The sequence below is a fragment of the Amphibalanus amphitrite genome, unplaced genomic scaffold, assembly GCF_019059575.1.
Source record: "Amphibalanus amphitrite isolate SeventyFive unplaced genomic scaffold, NRLGWU_Aamphi_draft 001545F_arrow, whole genome shotgun sequence".
Classification (NCBI taxonomy): Eukaryota; Metazoa; Arthropoda; class Thecostraca; order Balanomorpha; family Balanidae; genus Amphibalanus; species Amphibalanus amphitrite.
Window position 1 is genome coordinate 80,562 of NW_024883038.1, and position 25,324 is coordinate 105,885.

General features: G+C 50.0%; 3 protein-coding genes across 11 annotated transcripts; 1 reads left to right on the forward strand and 2 right to left on the reverse strand.

Moving 5' to 3' along the window:
- Positions 1-1,778: 1,778 nt before the first annotated feature.
- On the reverse strand, positions 1,779-9,019 carry LOC122373746 (U4/U6.U5 small nuclear ribonucleoprotein 27 kDa protein-like). 9 transcript variants are annotated; one of them, XM_043352102.1, is made up of 4 exons: positions 8,946-9,019; positions 3,746-4,362; positions 3,145-3,225; positions 1,779-2,818 (listed from the first exon to the last, which is right to left on the reverse strand). In XM_043352102.1, exons 2-4 carry the CDS (start codon positions 4,206-4,208, stop codon positions 2,703-2,705), a joined length of 660 nt encoding a protein of 219 aa, XP_043208037.1. In that variant the 5' UTR covers positions 4,209-4,362; positions 8,946-9,019; the 3' UTR covers positions 1,779-2,702. The 9 variants fall into 9 exon arrangements, with proteins under 9 accessions (XP_043208037.1, XP_043208038.1, XP_043208042.1 ...); XM_043352103.1 differs by having other exon boundaries at positions 3,746-4,357; positions 8,946-9,013; XM_043352107.1 differs by having other exon boundaries at positions 8,915-8,947.
- Positions 9,020-9,718: 699 nt separating this feature from the next.
- Positions 9,719-16,824, forward strand: LOC122373744 (fibrinogen-like protein 1). Its single transcript, XM_043352097.1, has one exon. It carries the CDS (start codon positions 9,897-9,899, stop codon positions 11,085-11,087), a length of 1,191 nt encoding a protein of 396 aa, XP_043208032.1. The 5' UTR covers positions 9,719-9,896; the 3' UTR covers positions 11,088-16,824.
- Positions 16,681-23,689, reverse strand: LOC122373745. Its single transcript, XM_043352098.1, has 9 exons — positions 23,609-23,689; positions 23,142-23,217; positions 22,219-22,283; positions 21,580-21,777; positions 20,402-20,583; positions 19,850-19,944; positions 19,383-19,461; positions 18,919-19,113; positions 16,681-17,407 (listed from the first exon to the last, which is right to left on the reverse strand). Exons 1-9 carry the CDS (start codon positions 23,630-23,632, stop codon positions 17,233-17,235), a joined length of 1,089 nt encoding a protein of 362 aa, XP_043208033.1. The 5' UTR covers positions 23,633-23,689; the 3' UTR covers positions 16,681-17,232.
- Between the last annotated feature and the right edge of the window lie 1,635 nt (positions 23,690-25,324).

Below are 25,324 nucleotides of genomic sequence, written 5' to 3' on the forward strand. Positions count from 1 at the left end.
ACAGCTTCACAGGCGGTCGGTGTGAGCCGTCACGTTTCTCACAGTTCCACCACTGCTCAGTCCTCCTCACAGTCTCCACACCCAGCACTCCTCTCACCACACACTCGCTATACTCCAGTCCTCTTTCTAACGTGCTCACTCTGCACGTGCGCTCGCCGTCAGCTGAGCCCCGCCGTAGACCCTCCTCGCACCACTACCTTCCGCCGCCAGCACCGGCGGCCGACTGAGCTTCGCGGCAAGGCTGAGAGTCGAGACCCGAGACACCGCTGTCACTTGATACACAGTCACCGGGACTCGGGAGACCGGTGAGGTCGGAACGGGAATGTGGGGACGGTGGATCAGGTGACGGGAGGAACAGGCAGTGAGCTGAGATGGCGGAGGATAAGATATGGAGAGGGAAAGTAATTGGAGAGAAGCGATAGTGGTTTCTCGACATGTCAGCCGACTATCCGTCATTCATAGGCGGCGGAACGGGGAGGGCACCGGGGCACCGTGCCCCCTTTGATTTTGGCATTTTAACATAAGCCCTATGGGCGTTGCATGGAAAGAATGGGACCAAATGTCGGCAGTGCCCCCCCCCCCCCTTTAATTGAAGGTGTTCCGCCGCTACTGCCGTCATTACCAGCTTCCACAGGCGACCCCTCCCTACAGCTTCTCCTGTGTAACTTTTTATCTCTTAGCGCGATTATTTGTAAACGACCATCCAGCATCTCATCGCCAAACTTAAATGAACTCATCGGCTTATATCTATGTTTTTCGAAGCTTCGGTCATCCAAGGTCAGGTCAACAGGTCGGGTGAATGGACTTCATCAAACTTCAAAGCAAGAATAAATGCATTTTCGTACCTAAGACACCGGTTAGTAAGTATTGAGTTTTCAATGTTCAAGACAACAAGTAAAGGAATGGCATAGCAGAAAAAAATGTCCTGTTCGCATCCAGTCGCCCCGTCGATATCCGCTACGATCAACCGTCCTTTTCGCAGCTAAAGCGAAGAATTGGGAACACGGGCCTATTATCACCAGACTGTATAAAACCAAACCTTCAACCCTGGTCAGGTTACGGTGGTACCTTTGCGTGCCTGAGTGCGTACACGTATCTTTCTAAATTCTAATTTGTAACAATTAGGGCCTAAAAGCAATGTAAGGTAATCCATTATCGGTGCAACTACGAAGTTCAATCCTTCGTAACCCTCAGTTCACCAGTCAAGTGAAAAGTCATCCCCATTACGACCTACTGCGGTGCAACTACAGCCAAAACCGTGCGACTTGCTGTCGTGTCGGTGACCGGCGCTTTGACGGACCGACAACCGGTGGCCGCCTGTCCATCCGGCACGGGTCGTGACCTCTGACCTGACGGAGCGTCAGCCCGGCCGGCTCAGTTCACTGGAGGCACCGTCACCCAGGCGACGCGTGTGGTTTCTGAATGTTTCAGTAATGGTCCGCGTGGGACTCCCTTGAAAGATTTCAATGTCGTGCACTGTAGGGTGGGTGCCGGTGATTCAGTGATTACAGCGCCTCTAGCGGGAGACATGTAAATCTCAGGTTCGGACAATTGCTGCTCGGTGGCGATCTTGCCCAGATCGACTACCAGCCAAAAGTGATCGAACACTTCCTCCTAGTCTAGGATGTGATTTGGTTTGAATACGAAGCGAGACGTCATGTAAGCGACTCAAAGACGGAATGAGAGAGTACCACATACACAGAAGTTGAAGATACATTACATGGGCTTCGCATTCCGCATTCTCGATTCTGCAATTACTGAGGAATATAAGCAAAATGTTTTGTATCATTGTTTTTATTACTGAACTTATGTAACACAATCTTGGATGCAAAACATACAAAAGTGAGGGAAGCGTACGCAAGTACCTGCACTCTTCTCATCCCAACCAAAGAAAAAATGCAGGACACCATAAGATCAGACAACAGGCGTTTACAGACACACCGACGTGCAATCCGCATGCTATCAGACATTTCGGGTTAAATGATAAAGGTGGCCAAACACAAATGAATTGTCTTTGCTTAATGTGACATGAAAATGAAAAGCATAGGCAGCTGTCTTCAGAATGAGCTCGAACGTTTGATTTTTAGTTTTACACCACATAGCACAAAATTCTCACGGTAGTTACAGATCAGGATAGACCAACAGGCTCCACCATCGACTCCATTCACACACCAGTGTCCATGAGTCCCAAACCTCAGCATTGACTCGTCGCTCACTAACCACGACTCACTCGGTTTCTATTGGATCCACCAGTAGCGTCCCTTGGTTGACACCCAGAGGACTCCGTTCGCCACCAGTGTCCTTGGTGACGCTCCACGGCACACCAAAGTACACCAAAAGCGTTCACTGGTGACACTCGGAGCACTGAAAGTCCACGCGTTGTGTCTTGATCCGCATTCCGCACTCATACCTCAAAGGCTACCGGCTATGACTCCGTTACCAGGGTAGCCACGCGGCATCTCGAGTACCACCCATAGTGTCCATATGGCCGCCCTCAGAGCACAATGTCCAGTGACTTTATCCCATGAGCCAACCTCAGAGCACAGTAGTTTAGCGGCTTCACTCCTCGCACCGTCTTTAGAGCACAAAATCTAGCGACTTCACTCAGTTGAGTCGCTCTCAAATCACAATGTCTGCCGGCTTCACCACGCGGGCCGAACTTTATAGCACAATGTCTAGCGACCTCACCCCTCGGGCCGCCTTTACAGCACAAAGTCTAGCGGCCGGTTGAAGCCGCCCTTCCTGTTCATGTACTGCCGGTAGCGTCGTTTCAGCACCACGTGAACGGCACCCTGGTTGTTCCCGTCCACCTTCTTACCTGCCGGCGAAACATGGGGAGGGGTGTCAGGCAGTCAGTGGGGGGAAGGGGGGGAGGTCGAGATGGGCCTCAGCTAAGTGGGAGGAGTTGGAGGTTATCTCTGGTCATCAAAAGATATTTGGATGGCACGTAAGATTGAGACTCTACCACATTAAAATAAGCCTCAACTGCCTCTAAACTGGCATTAGTAGCGCTTCCATAAAGGACAAGACATCACTTATATGGTTTATTTTTTCTTGGTCACAAAGTTAAATGGCCGCTTTTATAGATAACATGATTCATCTTATCCATGCAACTTTCAATAGATAACCGTCATGGTAGCTTACCTTTGGTAGTGTCAAATCCTCCGAAGCCCATGATCTTCATCATTTCGATTTCTTCTGGAGTTTTCCCCTTGAAGTCCTCCTCTGTGAAAGACAATGAACGTTCATTTAAACAAACATTTACAATTATGGAAAGTGGCATCTAAGGCAGTGCTTCTGCAAACATTGGCCTGAATATTATACTGTGTCAGCTGTTGATCAAACATATGGTAAAATGGTACCAGAAGAGACATAGTAGTAAAAATAAGCTTCTGCAGAACAAGCATTCATTTTTTAAACAACCAATCCGAATAGGGACTAAAACCCTGCCTCATTGGAAACAGTTGCAAAAAAAAATTTGCTTCCTGTATCACACTTCACGTGAGATTACCTCGTCACCACCAAAGCAATTTGTTACTGATCTCCCATCCAACTACAACAACAATGAACCACCAGCGGCAGCCTCCAAGCACAACCATCGAAACTTCTTCATTTGTCTTCTATGGTAAGCAATGCCACCCAATTTCTGCTCTCTGAAGCATAACTCAACTATAAGACACAGCTATCCCACAATTCATATGACATACATTAACATAACAAGACTGTCCCATGACTCAAAACTCACCGGTGAACTCCGGCCGTTTGAGCAGTTTGGGTTTGGGCATCGATCGGCCGGCCGGAGACGAGTCGCGCTCCATCGAGGTCTCACCCCGGCGCTCTCTCTCCCTCTCCCGAGAGCGGGAGCGTCGCTCGGGCCTCTCTCGCTCCTTCTCCCGTCTCCGGAGCTCGCGCTCCCGCTCTCTCTCCCTCTCCCTGTCTCTCTCGCGGAGCCTCTCCCTCTCTCTGTCTCGCTCTCTCAGCCGCTCGATCTCTCTGTCTCTGTCTCCGCGTCTCTCAATGTCTCGGTCCCGGGTCCGGTCCACATCTCTGTCTCGAACCCGCTCCAACTCTCTGTCTCGGGTACGGTCTCCATGACGGTCCGCGTGACGGTCTCCGTGCCGGTCTCGGTCCCCGTGACGGTCTGCGTAGCGGTCCGGGTCGCGGTCTGAGCGCCGGACTGGGGAGCGGCTCCGGCTCCGCGGTGGCATGGTGACTCGGCAGGAGGGGTCCGGTGAGCCCGGCTGCCGGACGGTCGCAGAGGTACGAGTCCCTTAGTCCCTCAGTGGTACTCAGAGGTACGAATCCCTCAGTGGATGGGTTTGGAGAGGCCTCTGATCAATGCAGTGAGGTTAGAATACTGCTCTGAAAAGAAGAAAAGCTTCATGTAAATGGTAATAAAAGCAATGTTTTTTTTTTCCTTTGTGTTCGAAAAAGCAAAGGAAAAGCTAAGAAGCAAAGCAAGTATGTACAAAATTGGTTAAAATAAAACTTAAAGGGACAATCCCACCCTCTAAAATGTTGTTAAAACCAGTTAAATTGTGCCCGACTTTATAGATTGGATGACCAGGAACACGGTTCTGGCATTTATTTTTCATTAAACATCTTTGGCTTCCCATATTCCAAACACAAACTTTCAAATATGTGACGTCACAGCCCAAAATTACCTCCTTCCCCAGGCCACATTGCTGCCATAAAGCTGATTCTTTTTACTCTGTAGGCACCACAACAAAGTTCAGACCCAGTTTTAAGCGATTTTTCAACGAACAAACCCATTTAAATCAGAATGACTAAACGAGGTGACGTCACACTAACGGTCGCTCCATGTTGAAGATAGGGCCTAGCACAAGGCCCATTTTCAAATAAAGGGAACAAATTTCTTCAACACCAAGAGGCCGCGGGGGTTGCAACCTAGATAGATAGTGGTTTCTGAACCTCGCCGCAAACTTGGCTATCTCAACTCAAACCCCATGTTAAAGGTGGGATAGTCCCTGTAACTTCAGAATGAGAAATGCAGATGAAAGCCTAATAACTAGCCCCAGCTCAGTGCTGCCACTGCTGAGCCTAATCTATCTTATAATTTTCCATCTGATTTTTTACCCGGCAGTTGCTGGGGTATTTCGCCACCCACCGTTTGCTGGGGGGGGGGGGGGGCGTTAAACACCCCCAGCCGACAACTCGAGAACCAATTGGCGCAGCGAAACGCACGAGGCGGCAAACGAAAGAACGCGACGAGACGCTTCAGATGAGTACTTTAACCCGGCAGTTGCTGGGGTATTTCGCCACCCACCGTTTGCTGGGGGGGGGGGGCGTTAAACGCCCCCAGCCGATAACTCGAGAACCGCTAGGCGCAGCGAAACGCACGAGGCGGCAAACGAAAGAACGCGACGAGACGCTTCAGATGAGTACTTTAAAGTTGAATTTTGAGTTCACAGGTCGGGTCAAGGTCAGGTCAAACACCTGAAATTGGGCATTCAGTAGCATGGACTTCAGGACTTCGCAATGGGCGCCTCTCGTCATAAACTCTGACAAAACGGTGCACAATCCATCATATAAGGCCTACAAGAGTGTCAGCTCCATGTAGGGGTCAGTCAAGCATAGGTCAGGGTCAAGGTCAGGTCAACCGGGCAGGCACATATCCCCGAAAATCAAAACTGATATTCGCAGCCTGTGACACATGTTTTATGGGTAATTTGGGGCGTAGAACACGATGGTGACATTCATTTTATCATATGTGTACGTGTTTGGCTAAAAAAGTTCAATTTAAGAAATGCATGTATCATGGTCCTGAAGTAGTCACGAGAAATTGCCAAGATTCAGTTCACGATTTTGGAAAATGCGTAACGATAATCAATAATCGAAGATAGCCATTTGATTGTTCATGGTATGGGCAGTCTAATGGCGTTGAAGGCATGTCTGTATGTCTATTCTGTGATTTTATATGATTTTTTAAACAAATGCCGTTTTTGGTCGAAAACTCAGAAATCATGACGTCACTAACACCTCCATATCACAAAAATTTTCCGACCGATTTTTTTGAAACTTTGTCACAATAAACTTCAATCAATTCCCTACAGGTACCCAAAATTTGGCGCGCCTGCGGCGCACCGTTTTTATGCTATGGCCCGGCGAAAAAAGTGGGGGCGTTTAACGCCCCCCCCCCCCCCAGCAACTCGCGGGTTAAAGTTGAATTTTGAGGTCACAGGTCAGGTCAAGGTCAGGTCAAACACCTGAAATCGGGCTTTCAGTAGCATGGACTTCAGGACTTCGCAATGGGCGCCTCTCGTCATAAACTCTGTCAAACCGGTGCACAATCCATCATATAAGGCCTACAAGAGTTTCAGCTCCATGCAGGGGTCAGTCAAGCATAGGTCAGGGTCAAGGTCAGGTCAACCGGGCAGGCACATATCCCCGAAAATAAAAACTGATATTCGCAGCCTGTGACACGTTTTATGGGTAATTTGGGGCATAGAACACGATGGTGACATTCATTTTATCATATGTGTACGTGTTTGGCTAAAAAAGTTCAATTTAAGTAATGCATGTATCATGGTCGTGAAGTAGTCACGAGAAATTGCCAAGATTCAGTGCAAGATTTTGGAAAATGCGGAACGATAATCAATAATCGAAGATAGCCATTTCATTGTTCATGGTATTGGCAGTCTAATGGCGTTTACAGCATGTCTGTATGTCTATTTTGTGATTTTATATGATTTTTTGAACATATGCCGTTTTTGGTCGAAAACTCAGAAATCATGACGTCACTAAAACCTCGATATCTCAAAAATTTTCAGACTAATTTTTTTGAAACTTTGTCAAAATAAACTTCAATCAATTCCCTACAAGTACCCAAAATTGGGCGTGCCTGCGGCGCACCGTTTTTATGCTATGGCCCGGCAAAAAAAGTGGGGGCGTTTAACGCCCCCCCAGCAACTCGCGGGTTTAGTCGGAAGTCGGAACACATCCATTTTGTTACCTACCTATATAAAAGCAAAGATAATCTGACAGGTGAAATGAATTAAATATTTTTGTTTTAAACTTTTGATAATTAGCTGTAACTGTGAGAAGTAACAAATATGAGTTCCAAAATGCACTGAAGGAAATTATCAGGAAGCATCCATTTGACCAAAGATATGACATTCAGAATCTATTCAGTGTTCTCAAAATCACTTTTTCCATTTCTGCCAGCTGCTTTCACATGATTGCTGATTGATACCCAAGTTGAAAAAGTTATTCTGTGCTGAACAATCATAAAGACAAATCATACAGCATGAATTAAGTTTTATCTTGCGTCAGCTTACTGTAATGGCCTAGCGAACTCGGCAATCTAAATAAACTCAAAAAACTGAAACTGCTCTAAAACAAAACACCCAATCTAGCTGCTACCGACAGCCATTTCAACTTAATTGCAAAGCAGCATGAAAAAATATGTTCTATGCTGTAGGTATATGGCCGCAAAGCTCTTCTAATTGACATAAATGCCCCGTGAAGCAGTTTTCGGCGCTAAGCGGCAAATGACCTCGCAGGACTCTATAACCTGTGGCTGTATTTAGGGCCTTGCTATAACCAATCAGAGCAAAATAAACTTTCCGAGCAGTATTTGCTTATTACTTTTTGATACACAAGACCAGATTCTAACCGATTTCTCTTGTACCTCAACAGCTGGACGAGCTGGACATACAGCTACTGATACTGTCCCAAAAGGGACCGTGTATATCACACCACGGTGAGATTTACACAATACCGGCCATTTGTGTAAATCACACCCACCCCGGTGTGATATACACAAAATCTACTACGTAGTGTAAATCACACCCGGGTGAGGAATACACAAGAGAGGGCAGCTGTGTGTATATCTCACCACGATGTGACGTCATAGCAACGCTGAACGTCCATTGGTCAGAGCAGTGACTCTGCTCGCCCATTGGTCAGATCAGACTAAGCGCTACGAATATTCCGGCGGGATTGCGGGCGTCCTCTCTCTCGGAATCAGCTAACCGCCTGGCCTAGTGGTGAAGGTGCTTGCACCATGATACGAATGTTGCGGGTTCGAGTCCCGTCGGTGCGGGCGCTTTTTCCCGCATTTTCGCTTTTCCTTGGTAGCGGTGGGTTCGCTGCCGACCGACAAGTTTAAAAGCACCAATACAATGTGGAAAGCGACGTCTGAATGCTCGTGGCGAAGCGGTGCAGTGCCGAAGGCAATGCCTTAGGAGAGATTACAGGCAATGGTAAGTCAAATATTTTTAGGTTAAGTGGTTGTGTATCTGGCTTCAGGCCGAAGGCCTGAAGCCTGATGCACAACCACTTAACCTAAAAATATTTGACTTACCATTGCTTGCAATCTCTTCATGCGAGTACCTTCTTCCTCATCCACGGGTAGGCAAAAATCAGTAGGTCAGGTTAGGTTAGGTTAGGTTAGGTTAGGTTAGGTTAGGTTAGGTTAGGTTAGGTCAGGTCAGGTCAGGTCTAAGGTTTGGTTAAGTGTCTTGTTACCGTGCCTACTGTGTAAATCTCACCCAGGTGCTGCGTGGTTTGACACCCAGGTGTGATTTACCCACTACCGAGCACACAGTGTATATCACACCCTGGTGAGATTTACACATTGGCTAGGCCTACTGTGTAAATCACACCCAGGTGCTGCGTGGTTTGACACCCAGGTGTGATTTACACACTACGAGCACATTGTGTATATCACACCACGGTGTGATTTACGCATTTGCCGGGCCTACTGTGTAAATCACACCCAGGTGCTGCGTGGTCTGACACCCGGGTGTGATTTACACACTAGGAGCACATTGTGTATATCACACCCCGGTGTGATTTACGCATTGCCGGCCCACTGTGTAAATCACACTCCGCGTGGTGTGATATACACAGGAGTAGTGTATTGTGTAAATCACACCCGGGTGAGGTTTACACTACAGTGCGATGCATTATGTAAATCTCACCGTGGTGTGATATACACGCGTCCTTCCCAAAATACAAATAGTTATCGAAATTCTGAAACGTTTGTCTCAATGCCAAGGTTGGAGATATTCCCCAGACAATCGACGCAATTCACATGTTTTTTAATCCCACCCAGAAATGACAAACAAGCTGTTACGTCATAGGAATATTTGCATTGAAGTTATTTCGAATATTTCTCAATAGAAAGAACAAAAACAGCCTTCCACACCAACCAAATTCATTTTAGTGCTTATCTGCTTCTTGAATTAAATTTTAACCTGATCGCTGATACTTGAAAGCAGGTATAGGTACCTAGGTAAAGGGAAGATAAAATAAGCTACCTACCTACTTACTTCTCAAGCGCTCAGTGTTAGTTCACCTCTAGGTAGACATTCAGTCACTGCTGCTGAGATATGAGACGCTCAAAAGCAGAAATGCCGCGGGCTAGTCTGTCGGCCGCCCATAGTCATACCTACCTATCCAATTACGGACCTACATATATGTAAACCAAATTTTCAAACTATTCCTCGAATGATTCGCACTAGCTTGTAAGGCGTAGGTAAATTTTGCCTATCACTCCTGTTTTCTCCCTCCCTTTCTCGACTTAGTAAGCAATCTCTAAACACGCGGTAGGATGATACACATTGAGGCCCCGAGACCATTAATCATCGATGCTGGCGTCTGTCGTTCCCACCACCTAACATCAACATCCAAGCCTCTGCTCTCCTCACCACTTATCAACAAACAGAGACGGAGTCGGTCTCAGTTAGCCCGGGCTGCCCGACCGGAGAGAGTCAGTCAGTGAGTCTCCGCAGTCATCGCTCCTACTTGGGGACCGAGTCTCGACAATCCCTTCAGAAAGCAGTCAGACAGGGAAGGCAGTGATCCGAGTCCACCAGTGACGTGGCTCTAGTGTGAGAAGTTTCCATGTATCTGAAGTTTTGAGCTTCAGCATGGGTTCTTCAGCCTATTGGTCTGTAACTGTGACTGTGGTGTGCGCCTTGGCGTGTCGTAGCTCCGCCCTCGTCGGTTATTCAACATCAGATGGCGGCAACGAAGGAGTTGACGATGGTGACTTCGCAGCCGCCATCGACAGGAATATCCGAGCAGCAGCTGAAGGTATTGTTGACATCCTTGGTGCTTCACTGAACACGATGAAGACAGAGCTGACCTCGCAGCTGGAAGCCGTCCAAACCGACCTCGAGGCGCAGCTGGATCGACTCGAGACTCGACTGATGACTCGCATCCAGCGTCTCGGAGCGCAGGTGAATGACGTCACTCCTCAGATGACGTCACAGATTCGTGACGTCCAGACGGCTCTGACCCAGCAGAACACTGACCTATCGGCGCGTCTGCAGGACACCCAGACGCAGCTGCAGAACCAGCTGGACGTCGGATCGGACACCATGTTCTCCCAGCTGGTGGACATGCAGTCGCAGTTGCTGACGGCACTGCTGACCCCTCGCGATTGCAGTGACCTCCCCGACTCGGCGAGGAGCGGCGTCTACCTGCTGTGGCCGAGTCCGAACCGCGCGGTGCCGGCCTACTGCGACCTCAGTACCGCCGGAGGACGGTGGACGATCATCCAGCGCCGCGCCGACATTCGCCCCAGGACTGACTTCAATCTCGGCTGGGAGGCTTACGGCCGCGGCTTCGGCGCAGTGCTGGGAGAGTTCTGGTGGGGCAACGAGAACCTCTACCGCCTGACGGCCATCCAGGGTCGCCACTACGAGCTGAGAGTCGAACTGGAGAGCGCAGACGGCGAGACGAAGACGGCGACGTACAGCACCTTCCTAGTGTCGGGGGTGACGGACGGCTACCGTCTGACCGCGTCGGGCTACTCGGGTGACGCCGGGGACAGTCTCTCCGGCAGCTCGGGTCACAAGTTCTCCACGAGGGACCGGGACCAGGACGGCAGCGAGGACCACTGCGCCACGCTGTGGGAAGCAGGGTGGTGGTACGGCGCCTGTCCCCACAGCAACCTCAACGGGCCGTACCTGACGCCGGTCAACTCCAGCAGCCTGTACGGCGTGGTGTGGCCGGAGTGGCTGCAGGACGCCTCGCTGAAGGCCGTGGAGATGAAGATCAGACCGACCGAGTCGCCCGCCACCGGGGTCGTGAGTGAGCCGTACCAACAGAACTGATAGGTGTTCTTCTTTATCTCGTCACCAGTCCGCCGTATTTGGCGACTCGCAGGCGCTGCATGAAACGACAAAGCATTTTAACATTTAGTTCAAGTTCGACAATTGTAGTTATAAATGGACAAGTATTGTATCGATAGTACATGAACCTCCAGGCATACGGCGCTGAAGAAGTCAATAGACGAAACCGTTACGCCTTAAATGTAACTGTTTTTATAGTTTGATTCGTGGAGCCTGGAGGTTCATGTACTATCGATACAATTAGTTCAAGTTATCGGTGAGCTTTCATGTTTAGTCGGCTGCCTGTCGTTTGTCACTGAGTGAGCTGAGACAACCCGTATGAGATGAGGATTATCGGAAAATATCGATCGCAGAGCAATCGCTGAACCGGAGAGGCCCAATGAGAAGTTAGGTAACATGCATGCTTTGTCTTGAATATTCATCAAATATCTGTTAGTTTATCGTAGGACCGTTGAAAAACGTCAACTATAGCATCCGCCCAACTATACGGGGGATGTAACTTGAAATTACATAGTGTGAGATCCGCGCGCGTCACTCACCGAGCAAAGACTGGCCGCCAGCGGGCGGCGCCCCGCGACCTCCGAGGCGCAGGTCACGTGACGGCGGCCGCCATAGGCGGAGGCAGGCTCTCAAGCCTGGAAGGCTGGAGCTCGCCTCTCACACCTTCCCCTCCTCGTAGATTTTCCTCTTTCCGTCCTCTTCCTCCCCCCCCCCCCCGGAGCCGCCGGTCTTACTGCGTCCACTGGCCCTCCGGCCATCTGGACGCCGGCTTGCGTTGCCGGCTGCCCCGACGGGGAGGTGGGACACCAGATGCTGCCTCGGCTTCCTCGTCCGATTCGTCCGACGCTGACGACGATAGCTCCGATGTACGGACCGTCCCAGCGGGGCTGCAGCTTCCCCGGTCGACCCGGCTTTGGAGGACATCGCTGGAACACCAGGTCCCCTTTCTTGTACCGGGCGGCGTGCGCATTCCGGCTACTGAGCTCCTGACGCCGCCGTTTCGTCCTCTCTTCCCGTTCCACTACAGTGGCGTGAGCTGCCTTCAGCTCCTTTGTCAGTCGTTCAACCCATGAGTTGGCGTCCGGCGGCCGTCCGGTCGGCTCCACCCTCTCAGCCAGGCGCGGTGTACGGGGCTCACGGCCAAACTGGAGATAGAAAGGCGAATGTCCGGTTGCCCTGTGCTCAGCTGTCATATACTGAAACCGAACCAGCGACAGGTGATCATCCCAGTCACCTACTTTTTCCTGGGCCATTCTTCGGAGCAGCGATCCCAGCGTTTGGTTACACCGCTCTACAGCACCATTGCTCTGTGGGTGAAACGCACTGATTCTCTTCCGGTCAATGCCGACCGCTCGTGCCAGTGTCAGAAAGTACTGGTTGTCGACTTCCAGACCACGATCAGTCAGCAGAGATTCAGGCAGCCCGTGTCTATAGAAAACATTCTCAACCAGCGCTTCAGCCACCGTTTTGGCGGATTTATCAGGAATCGCGACTAACTCAACCCCTTTAGTGAGCAGATCCAGTGCCACAAGAATAAACCGATTACCTCGGGCGGTGGGTGTGACGCCGATCGGTCCCATCAGGTCCAATGACACGTGCTGCCAGGCCTCGGTTGGCTGGGTTGTTGCCGACAGCGGAGCGCGGTACCTTCGGTGGGGGTCGTTGGCCTTAGCGCACGTAACGCAGCTGCGGCAGTAGTGCTTCACGTCTTCCTTCATCGTTAGCCAGCCGTAACCAGCCTGTCGTAGCAGCACCCCAGTCCTTTTCGCTCCGAAGTGTCCAGCATCATCATGCTTAAGACGAAGAGCCAGCGAAATGAACTTTTCAGGAACAATAAGCATTTCCTTCTGCTTCCTCGTAGCCACCAACAGGCCGCTTCCCGGTTCGATTTTCGGTTCCCAGCCCAATTTCCTCCACTTCACCGTCTCTGGTCCATTGGTGCGCTTTAGCCTGATCTCACTGTACAGCTTCTTCAAACACAAGTCCTCTTGTTGAGCCGAGACCATGTCGACTTCGTTCACCATGCTCAGAGTTCGTGGTTCATGTTCCTGTGTGACACAGACACGTAATCTGGATATGGCATCAGCATGTGAGTTGCTTGCCCCTCTGCGATATTCCACGTCAAAATCGAACTCTTGAATTTCTTCAAGCCACCGAGCGTAGCGGCCTCGAGGATCTCTTGTGTTATGTAGCCACGTCAAGCTTCGATTGTCTGTAAACCATTTGAACTTTTTTCCAAGGAGGTACGGTCGGAATTTCCGCAACGCAACCACGAAAGCAAAGGCCTCTTTATCACGAATGTGCCAGTTCTTCTCGTTGTCAGTAAACGCTTTCGATGCAAAGCAGACTGGTCTGTCCCTACCCAAATCGTCTCTCTGAGAAAGAACACATCCCAAGCCTGTATCCGAGGCGTCTGTACTGACCTCAAACTCCTTCTGCATGTTCGGGAACTGTAGAGTGGTGGTCTCGCTGAGGGCCCTCTTCAAGCCTTCAAATGCCGCTTCGCGCTCGGCATCCCATGTAAACTTCGCCTTTCCCGAAATCCTGTGCAGCGGCGCTGCTACCCGTTGAAGGTCAGGGACGAAGTCGTTATAGTAAGCACAGAGACCGAGGAATGAGCGCAACTCCTTCGTGGACGTAGGTCTGGGCCAGGATCTGATTACCGCCACCTTTTCCGGGTCCGGCTCCACTCCATCACCAACCAGATGCCCGAGGAAACGGAGCTTCCGCCGACAGGCAACCACCTTCTTACTTTTCACCGTCAACCCAGCCTGCTTCAGTCGTTCCAGCACCGCTTCCAACAGCGACAGGTGCTCCTGAAAAGATTTGCCACCGATAATGATATCGTCCAGATAGGCCGTCACTCCGTTACCCAACAGACCCCGCAGTGCATCAGCAATGAGCCTTGTGAAGCAGCTCGGCGCATTCTTCAATCCATATGGCATGACTAGAAATTCCCAGTGGTCTGTTTCCGTGCAGAATGCAGTCTTTTTACGATCTTCCGGTACGATGGGAACCTGCCAATACGCTGAATTCAGATCCAGAGTTGTGTACAATCTTGAACCGGCTAGGCTGTCCAAACATTCGCGTACTGTTGGGAGGTATGCCACTTCTGTTGCCGTTTTTGCATTGAGAGCGCGATAGTCGATGGCAAACCGATAATTGCCGTCACCCTTTTTTACCAGTAGCAGTGGAGCTGACCAAGGCGAGTTGGACTTCTGAATGACACCCTGCCGTTCCATTTTCCGTATCTGAATCGCAACTTCTTCACGCAAATGGTATGGAGTGCGCCGGGCTGGAACAGCGACAGGCGGACAGTCCCCTGTCACAATCCTGAATTCCCTGAGATGTGTCTTGCCCAGTTCGTCATCGTTATTTGCAAACGTGTCTCGATATCTGCTGAACAGCTTCTCAACACTTCTCTTCTCTTGTTCGTTTATCTCCGCGCTGCTAAGGTCAACTTGCGCTGGTCCGGGTCGACAGGCCCTCAGACTCTGCTCACCCTCGGTCACCTGGATAGCTGTGACTTCCCCCAGCGTCATGTTACCGTATAGGCGAACTGACTGATTACCACGGTTTGATACCAACAGAGGCATTCTGTTCATAGGACCGGACCGAACTACTGTGGGCGGTAGCGTTACTCCCAAACGTAGGCTGCTTGCAGCGTCTGGTTCAAAGACAACGTCCCGCTCATTCGCGCCGAAGTCCACGGCACTGACCTCCACCACCCGCTCAGAGTGCGGCTCCAGAAGGCAGTCGTGTCCCAGACGCACCTGCACAGAGTGCACCGGCGCTCCACTGGCGCGCGCCTCCAACGGCAGCCGGTGGCCTGCAAGCTCCAACACACGAGCCTCAAAATCAACTGAAAACTGCCCGAACTTCTGAAGTACATCATTTCCCAAAATACCAGGAGCTGACAAATCCTCGACAACCCACACCTTAATGCCGTGCCGAATCAGTCCTGGTCCTAACATTACGTCAGTCCATAACGCACCCAGACACACCAGCGGCGAGCCGTTGGCGGCCACGAGTCTAACATCAGCGGGTTCGTGGTGCATCGCCTGAATCCCCGGCAGGGAGGCTGACACACAGGTGGCTGACGCGCCCGTGTCCACCATCCACGTGCAGTCCAGCTTCCCAATTTTTCCCCGTACGTGTAGCGTGTTCGACGTCCTTAGGGGAGCTTCCATTGTCCCAGAGGCCGCCGCTCGCTCCGTGGCAGCGACCCTTCTCAGTTTAAATATGTTGTAGAGCACTGGTAGCGGGTGTGCCCGAATTCGCCACACGCCCAGCATACCAGGGGCGCTGGCCGTCCGCGGCCCCTTGCCAGAGGCGCGCGCGTGCACCACCTTTGCACGTGACCTGGCTCGCCACACGTCCAGCACGTGACTCCCCGTGCGTCAGTGTCACATCCCCGCCCCGCTCCGCCGTGGCCGACCTCCCAGGTCCCGACCCTGTGCGCGCCACTGCGCCCAGCCGCTGTCCAGACAGGGGCGGCCGGCGGCGCCCCGAGCGGGACACGTGACCCACGCCGGGCCGCTCCACCGCGACCCGGCTCAGCGCCGCCGCCGCGTCCGAGCACCGGCACAGCCGCGCGGCCCCGACCAGCATCGACGAAGCGCATGGCGTTGACAGCCTCTGTCAGGGTTTGCACCTCGGAGCGAAGCGCAGCAATCTGGTCCGGCTTCCCAGACTGCTCGGCAACCTGACAAACGTCCGCTTTTCCCTTCCGCAGCCCCATAGCCTCCTCAATTGCCCTCGCATGGGTTGGCAAATCTTGGATATTAGCGTCTGGGAACTGTAGACGGAGCTGCCCAGCCACCCCGCTATCAATACCCGACAGGAACGTCGACTTAATCAGAGCCATCCCCACTGCCGAATTCTCATCGGTGTTGGACTGACCTGGGCTCGATGCATAGGCAGATTGAAACAGTACTCGAAGCGCTGAGAGAAACATGCCGTACGTCTCACCGTCCCGCTTCCGTCTGGTCAGGAACTGCCGCTGGCTCTGTTGGGTTGTGTCGCCGAACTCTCTCAGCAGGGCTGCCTTCAGATTCGTCACAGAGCTCTTGTCCGTATCGCTGAGCGAGTCGATGACGCTGATGCGATGACCGAGTCCCAGAAGAGTCTTCCCGATGGTCTTCTTTTCATCCCCCAACAGCGCATAGGCATCCACGCGCCGCAAATAATCCTGTATCGTCTCTCCTTCCCCCCACACCAGCTTGTCCGAGCCTCGTTCTGCCATAATCAATGTCCACACTCCACACAGTGCGTCTGTTCACCGAGTACGCACGTCCAATCACCGGCGATGCACCGTTCACTACGCTGCCACCAGTGTGAGATCCGCGCGCGTCACTCACCGAGCAAAGACTGGCCGCCAGCGGGCGGCGCCCCGCGACCTCCGAGGCGCAGGTCACGTGACGGCGGCCGCCATAGGCGGAGGCAGGCTCTCAAGCCTGGAAGGCTGGAGCTCGCCTCTCACAATAGAAATACTTCGCTCAAAATGTTGAGCGGGAGATAACTGCAATAACTATGTGGAATACTCAACGCCATAAAACCGCAACAGCACTGGAATGATGAGTATCTTTATTTCACACAACATAAGTGAGAACATGTGTCAAACCTCTTCTCGGTTTCTAAATAAGAATTTGATCAAGCGACAAGTTTATTTGAGCATACTGCATACTCGTGATAAATACGTTAATGCATTAAAATCGCATCGAAAAAGAAAAACGCATACATGAGAGCTATCAAGAGTTAATAATAACACTTCCACTTTCTGTTATCTAGGCAGTCTTTCTTACGGTAGCTCAGTGTATTAAATGTTTTTTTTTCACGTGTCGAGTGAAACTTACTAGCGCAGAAAGTACACTCACAGGTACAGCTATAAATTATAAAAAAGGCTGTCCACAAATCTCGCCGCTATCATTGAAAGTGAAGTTTGTATCAAATTTCGTGGAAAATGCCCTCAGATCCTCATCAAAGACTGGCAAAAGCAATCGATTTCGATCAGTCCACAGTTAGGGTCAAATTCCGGCCTGAGCCTCAGACACGGGCCAAATCACAACTGAAGAAGCCAACCCTAGTCACGGATCAGGTCACCGCTGGTTCGCCGGCCTCCATCACTTCAATAAGGCACCGGCCGGGGCGACACGTGACACGAGCAGGCCGAGGGCAGCTTGAAAGAGTCCACATGCAGGCCTCGGTCGTAACTGTAGGCCACCAGGCGCACGAAGGAGTACTTCTGCAGACAGGCGGACGGGAAGATGTGGTCTACGAAGCTGCACGCGGCGCCAGGGTACCTGCAGGAACGCGGGAGGGGTGGGGGTTACGTACTGTGGAGCTGGTGGGTTAACCCTCGCCGGACCTATTGGTTTTCTACATACGCGCCGGCCGAGGGGGGGGGGGGCGGGTACGACCCCCCCCTCGCCGTTTCGCCCCTGGTGGAGCTAGCGCGTCGCGGAAAAAACGAGCGTGTGCGCCGTTACAAGACGCAGAGATTGGTACCCGATTTTAAGGTCCTAGGTCAACCGGTGACCTCTGAGGTCAGGTCAAGTGCCCCAAGGTACGGTTCAGTTTTTGGTGAATAACTTCGCAAAAAACGGCCGCAGAGCGCCGATTTTGGCAGCATCGTGTTCGTCTCGCTCAGGCGCGTCGAATGATATACTTTTTTGTCCGGGTCAGGTCAACTTGGGGTGTTGACCTCAGGTCAAGGTCAGGTCAGCACCCCCAGGTCACGAAGTTGGTCGAAAGAGGTCGTGTCGCATATCATTCGATTCGGCAGGTCTTCCGGAGTCCATTAGTGGCTTTCCCGACTCGCTAGCTCAATTTGAACAAGAGTTATTGACGAAAAACTAATATGACCTTGATGACGTCATAAATGACGTCACGCAAGGTCAACATTGTAAAAGTGACGCATCTAACCTTGCAAGGAGTGCATCAAATCACGATTCTGTGTGCTTGAGATAGTTGGAGATCGTTCCCGGCGCCAGAATAGCAATTTGAATTTTTCCCCATTGACTTATAATGGTGAGGTCACGAAAATGACCTGACCTCATATGACCTTTAGGAAAAATCCGAGATATACAAGTTGTGGGACTCATAATGGATACTAGATCCTGCAAGTTTCATTTCCCTGTGACATCTCCTCTGGCAGTGAGGGCGTTGCGAAGTTGCGACATCTGAAGAGCGTGCAGAGGTTCACTTATGACGTCATAGGTCAGTGACCTGACCTGACCCAAAAATGCGGTTGGTGTCAAAAGATCCGGCTTGGATCAAAGGTCAGGTATGCCAAGTTTCAGCTCTCTATCGCCAGCGTGTTCGGAGCTATCGCGAAAAAACCCTATGGGGGGGGGCGGCACCCGCCCCCCCCCCTCGGCCGGCGAGGGTTAAATGTGGGCATTGTGTTGATGCCTTCACCAAATCGCTGCTTGGATTACCATTTAGCCGCAAAGAGAGAAGAATCGGGGCATGTTTAACATATTTCGACTGTGCATTGTCAGCGAAAATGTCAGATTTGTCGTAATACTCAAAGTTCCTGTCTTTACCTCCGGAGTCCGGATCGTAGAAAATTCCTCTACCGACGCCATTTAATTACCTAATTCTCATCCTGCCAATTTCTTTTCAATGCCAAACAAAATTCATTTTTGTCAAGTTGCATAGCTTTTATGAGGCCCCAGATGACAGATCCCATATGCTTCGCTTTTCGTTCCCAGTTTTAGTTCCATACGGCTATCAATCCAATTATTATCCCAAATCTGCTCTCAAGTCTGAACCCTGGTCTTCTCGACCACAGCTCGCCACCAATACTTACACGCAGCTCTCGAGTCGCGAGGTCTGCACATACTTCTTGTACTTGGGGTCGTGGCGGAAGTTATCGGGCAGGTTGACTATCACCTTCCACTCTCCGAACGTGTTGACGGCGCGCTTCACCCGGCCGTAGAAGATGTCGGAGGGGCAGATGTAGCCTCCCTGCTCCTGGTAGCTGGCGCCGTATGCGTGGCCGTCACTGAAAGAACACAGAGGAAGGTCTGGACAAGCGCGATATGATTTTTGAAGCATGCATATCGAATATGTCATGTCAATTTAATTGTGATGCGAGATAAGCCCGCAGGACTATCTTGATCGGATCTCACTGCCTCCCATCCTACATTCTATCATTTCCCATCGGTATCTCCTGTTGGCCAGGGCTATCTTTCCCAGTTTAATAGTTCTCTTGCTCCCGATCCGATGTAATCTTTTCTTTTATAACCTCTGTTGGCTAATCCCTTTACTTACGCGTGCGTCAGGTGGTCTCCGTCGGTCAGACCGAAGTAGTGCTGGCGGCTGTAGCTCTCCTCCTCCGCCTTAGTCAGACCTGGGAAAGGGGTAAAGGGAGCGTTGATTTTTAGTTCACCGGAGTGCAGGATAAGGCTAAGACTAATCATATGCCCGTGAGGCTAAGTACAAGCATAAAAGGATGGAGGAAATAGCTGACCTCAAAGAGCTTGGAAACAATTTTCATGCTAAAGCATAGGTACAAATGAAATACAACAAACGCTTAGATTAAATATAAAGCAATTGCAACATAACAATTGTCAAATAGGACGACACGTTCCAATAGCCGTTTTGAAAACCATAGAGGAAAATTCAATTATTAGAGGAAACAAATTGGTTGAGAGAAAAATGACAGGACAGGACAGGTAGGTATGTGCTCGATCAATAATGGAAACATAGAAATAATATGTAAAATTGTAAGTCTTCACCGTCGACGAGGTTATCAGCTGACTGGTAGGTGACGTCACTCATCAGTCGGTCGGTCAGCTCCGGGTTCTTCTTCAGCTCGTGGATGATGTAGTCACTGCGGGGATACAAGGTCACATCAGAACGCGAAACGCTAGGACGCAGGGAATGTATGTCAAAAACATAGATGCGTTCGTCCAGCTGAGCGTTAGAGAATTTGTGCTTGGTGTTGGTTCAGCCTTCCGTTATATTTATGGGTATCTTAATAAGTCCGTTATAATTTGCACAGCCTGAAACGTAAGGACTACTCCTAATTTCGAAATGTTTCTTTTACAAGTCATTAGTTACCATATTTTTCCATTAAATGATTCCATGTTAAAACGTCAATGTACTTCGTTTAATAGTCACTTTGTTAATTCAGCCTAAGTGTTTTTATTTCTATACTCTTCAATTCTCATGCTGATTCCACTGCGTAAATAGACAACAGTTCATGAATAAATGGTAAACATGAAATAAATAATGCCGTATCCCTTCCTCAATCGTATGTAGGTCTCATCCCTGCTCGCCCGACTCACGTGGGGTAGGCGGCGTCGTCGAGGCAGGCGGTGACGTTGTAGGCCAGGTGGTTGACCAGAGCGCACTCCGGCACCACGTGCGGGTCGTAGTGGTACGACACGTGCTCCACGTGCGCCACGTGCGCCACGTGCTCGTCGTGGGCGGCGTGCAGCGGCACGTGGACGGTCTTCTCAACCGGCGCCTGAGGGGAGAAGGTGTTACCTTGTTTATTCCGATGATAATTAACTGGTACCTAGCGGGTATCCCAAACGGGCACCTAGAGCTAAAGCACAACGTCGATACAGACTGCCCGGCGCCGGCCTGCACAATGCACAGTACACATTCTGACCTCCGGAGTCCGGAGCATCGGATTACGATGAGAAAAAGACAAACGCAATGGCATGCTATGCAAAATGGCAGGAAAGGTTGGATCAAACGTTTCATCATGAAAAGAATGAGTTAGTTTCCAATTGATTGCTGCATGTCACAAGTCCGTCACTTGATGCCATTGTTGTACACAAAATAAATATGTTTTCCTTGACATGAGAAAAAAGCAAGTAGGCCTGTTCACTTTTATGTAGAATAAAATGAGACAAAGGCAAGTTACTGTACCATTACTTTTACGTTATGCATTGCCAAACATTATGCATGCCTCGGCGACGCCAAAGTGAATTTCCTTGAACTGATAGCCGGTAAGCCCAATGTCATGATCACTCGTTCGTTCCATATTGTTAGCATAATGGCGAGCATAACGACTTCCTGCGCCGTCAACAGAGCTTCACTTCTCGACTCGTAAGTCACACGTCAGGGCGTCCAATGCTAAGGTCATAGTCATCAATGATTGCGTGCGGGCATGAAGGGCATTGAAGAAATATAGAGCAATCAGCGTGCAACTGCCACGTCATGCAGCTATAAAACGACTTCACAAAGCATGACGAAAATGACTACCAATTTGTTTTTGACCTGTTTTCTGGCATAGAGTGACTTACGGCCCGGTAAGGAGGGCCTAATGCAACTTTTTGAACGAGCCCCTTAGCCTTTTGGTAGCTTATTGACGGACAAGTTGATACTAGCACGGCCTTATTCATTTCTCAGTCTACCACAATGCCAAATCTAGCAATCGTTGAATAGCTCGTAGTTATATAGTTCAACCGTTGAATATATCGTATATCGTAGTTCGACTGCATCTACGACTCACCGGTGGGTAGGGCGGCACGAACACGGTCTTGTGGACGGGCTCGTGGACGGCCGTGTGGACGGGCTCGTGGACGGCCTTGTGGACGACTTTGTGGACGGGTTTGGCGTGGACGAGGCGGTGGTGGACGTCCGAGTCGGCGGTGCGGAGGGCGTCCCGCTCATCGTAGCTGTCGTGCGCGCTGCGGTACACACCTCCGCGCTGCAGGACAGACGGAGAGTGGGGTGGTTAGAAATTGATGAATAAAGGTATCTGTAAATTTACGTTTAGTGGAGGTGCAAAAAAAACAGAATGAACGACAATCTGTTAAAATCTATTATAAAAACAACTGTATAAAGGGTAAGGTAATCGGAAAAGTGAAGGCAGAACCACTAAATAATTAAGTTTGGAACGCTCAACGAATCGATACAAAAAGTGAAACACATTTATCGACTCACGTAATCTGGTAAACAGCCGATTGAGTGAATTCGATTCAGCCATAGCATTTATGAATAAAGCATCAAAAATGAAAAAGGATAAATCCATGGAATAATAACAGCAAGCAATAGCAAATAATGAACCCGTCAATACTTGATCTGCCTGGGTGTGGTACGATTTATAGTTTTTTTTTTATGCAGAACAACGTTGCAGATGATTCCGTACCTTGTGGCCATATGCAATCCGTTTCACTGGAACCGCCTTTACCAGAACTCTCCTGTGAGGAGCACCTGTGAACGGAAAAAGGTGGTCAGTTCTGGCAAAATGTAACCTTCATGCTCATTTTAAAATCTTTGTCGTAAAATTAAATACCTAATGATTGTTTCAAACGCATTACCTAATGCTTAGGCTTAGAGACTTGTCATACCTGAATCGATACTTTAGTTTTGCCCATTTTTTTATTTAACACGATCTCTGTTCATCGCTCGGCAGAGCTGATTTGGTAAAAAAAAAGGTTTGATTTGGCATAAGCAAATAACATTCTGAGTTCTGACACAATTTTCGTCAGTTTTCTATCGTCCAGTAGCGCAGCTCGATGTACCCAACTGCGCCTCGACCTTGGTCGCCGAGCGCAGAAAGGCTGCCCTGCTGAACTTTGCCGGTAAATGTCACAGACTTGCGTCACTGGCGCGCTGACAGTTTTGGCGCGACGGGGTCAGCTGAGCCGGACGTTTTGGCGCGCCGCTGACACTGCACATCACGGATGACGGACACGGGGTGAACGCTGAACGCTGAGTCCGCAAGCTCTCAGGATTGGGTGCTATTAACATTTCTACTTTATCCATATGATACCATTGAATTCCGGCCAGAAATAGACACGTCCGAAAGTGAAAGCTGACAGCCCAAGAAAAAGTTGATTAAGAGTGTCATGAATTTATGAAATTTATTTTTATAGTAACGTAGCTTACCTACATAGTTTTGCAGACTCGTTAAGAATTCGAGTTTTTTATTTGAAGGGGGTTTGTAGGCCAGTGCTATTAGAATTATTATAACAAAACGTAAAACGACTCATAGCCGATCCGAGTAAAAGCCTTACAAGGCAGTAGGCGCCACGTTCATACACTGCCGGTGGACGACTTTGTACTCACCCACGTAGCCGTAGCCCCTGCCGTAGGATATGCCATTTGCGCTGCAGGACGTCAGCGCCAAGGCAGACAGCAGCAGCTGTAACAGGCGGTACTGCTGTGTGAACGTGACCTCGCCAAAGGGTAGCTGCAAGAGGCTAATGGTCTACCAGCAATTGCGAAGATGTGTTTTGCTTTTTTGAATATGTAGAATTATCTTGAATAACTGTTGTTTTTTTTGCAAGGTACATTACTTTGTATTTTAAAAAATAGAAAAAATAGCTTTATCTGTAAGAATAATGATTAAAAACTTCAATTGTCGGTAAAATATTCATGTGTATGTGAGATGCGTCCATTTTTTGTTCGGCATTCTTTCAGCAAGAAAAAAAAACGCGACTGTAATTTATTTCCATGAACTTAGATAATAAAGAAATTACGTCATCGAAAACAATGTAACTATCAGAAGCCTCTGCGCAGACTGATCCGCTTACCGTTCCGAGAGCGAAGATAGCCATTTGGTCGGCCGTCAGTCCCCTGTAGGCTGTGGGACTTTACACCACACTCCAGTACCCCCTGCTGGCCACCACAGCTTAAATACCCTCCCAGCCTCCGCCTGGGGCACTGGAGCGTCCCATAACGCGGGGCGGGGTGGGGCCGGCGCGCGTGGCATGAGTCAACAGTTACCTTCGCGGCCGCCCCGCGCGGATATCCGCAGCTCCCGCCCGCGCGAATTTCGCGTAAAATAGCGAGGTGGTATGAGCACCAGAGTTCCGCATAGTGGGCACCCCGACTGTGCGCCCCGCGGAGTCAATCATCGAAGGCAGCGACCGATCAGCCTCCGCCAGCCCCCCCCCCCGCCCCCGTCAACCCCCAAATAGATCACATGTCTTGGGAACATGTAGATTGTGTGAGATCATCTCTGATTTCACAGCTACGCATTGTTTGGATTTAGTGAAGCAATGATCTCAAGAACGGACTAAGATGGAAGTAAGTTTTACGATAAATCGACATCACTTCAAATATGCAGTGTTATTTCGATTATCTACGCCTCTCTTTTTAGGGGTGCACAGTGCACAGATTCTATAAAGTATAAACACCATCGACTGGAACCGTACATGTCTTGTAGTCATCTGTTGCTCTCGTGCATGAAATGGATCAGTTTGTTCAACTTTGTTGTTTTCCCCCTCCCACCCATTCCGGTTCGCCTGCCCGGTCTCCGGTTAGGTCGGCCCGTCTCACGTTCTGTCGGCCCATCTCGGGTTAGGTGGCCCAGTGTACCAGCGGGGAATGTGCTGCAGCGCAGTCGAGATGTCCAGGCTGGGTTCGGCGGCCCGCAGTCGGCACGGGGCGGAGCCTTTGACATTTTATTACTGGAAATATACCGAGCCGCAATTTTTCTGACTAAATGTATCAAATAATCATGTACTAAAATAAAAAATCGCTATTTACAAAGTATGTGATTCGATGGCCTCCTGGATTACAGCTTATACAATATTTTGGAGGGAAAGTACATTTTTTTGCAAGGATTCAAATAAACCTAAGATATTTTGTCCCACTTTGTTGATATCGAATTGGTGCCAATTTGTAAAATGGCCCGTCATGAAAAGGGCTAATGTGATGCCCAGTGTCCGCATGGCGGTGTCAGACAGTAGCTACAAAAAACCGACAAAAATGATCAGTTTTGCCCGTAATTGTAAATTTCTAGTCCCAGTCGTGTGTATGGCAAGTGACTTCTTAGGCTAGATAAGTTGAGAATTATCAGATGAAGATTGTTTTGTTCTAGCCTCACTGACTGTTGGTTGATTTGTAGCAATGTAGGTATATGGCATGGTGACAAAATTATGTGCAATGCTATTTTTTTCGATAAGCAATTTAAGTGGCAAGCCGCAAGCCCCAATCAGCAAGACATGCGACATCCATCGCCTATGATAAAAGTGTTCAGAAAAAAAGTTGGCGAATGTGCATTTAGGATATAACTGACATCCATTCCTCAAAAGGCACTAGATGTGTCTGCTTGCTCCAGCGAGTTCAGCAGTTTCGCATGTTGCTCGTCCACGCTCTACTGAACACACTGACAACTCTGAGTCAGCGAGCGGTGGACCATTTCGACGGCAGAAGTGGAGGACAGACATCAGCGCACGCGGCCGGACCCGTCAGACCTTCAGCCCCCCCCCCTCTGCCCCCCCCCCCCTGAGCCGGAGACCGCT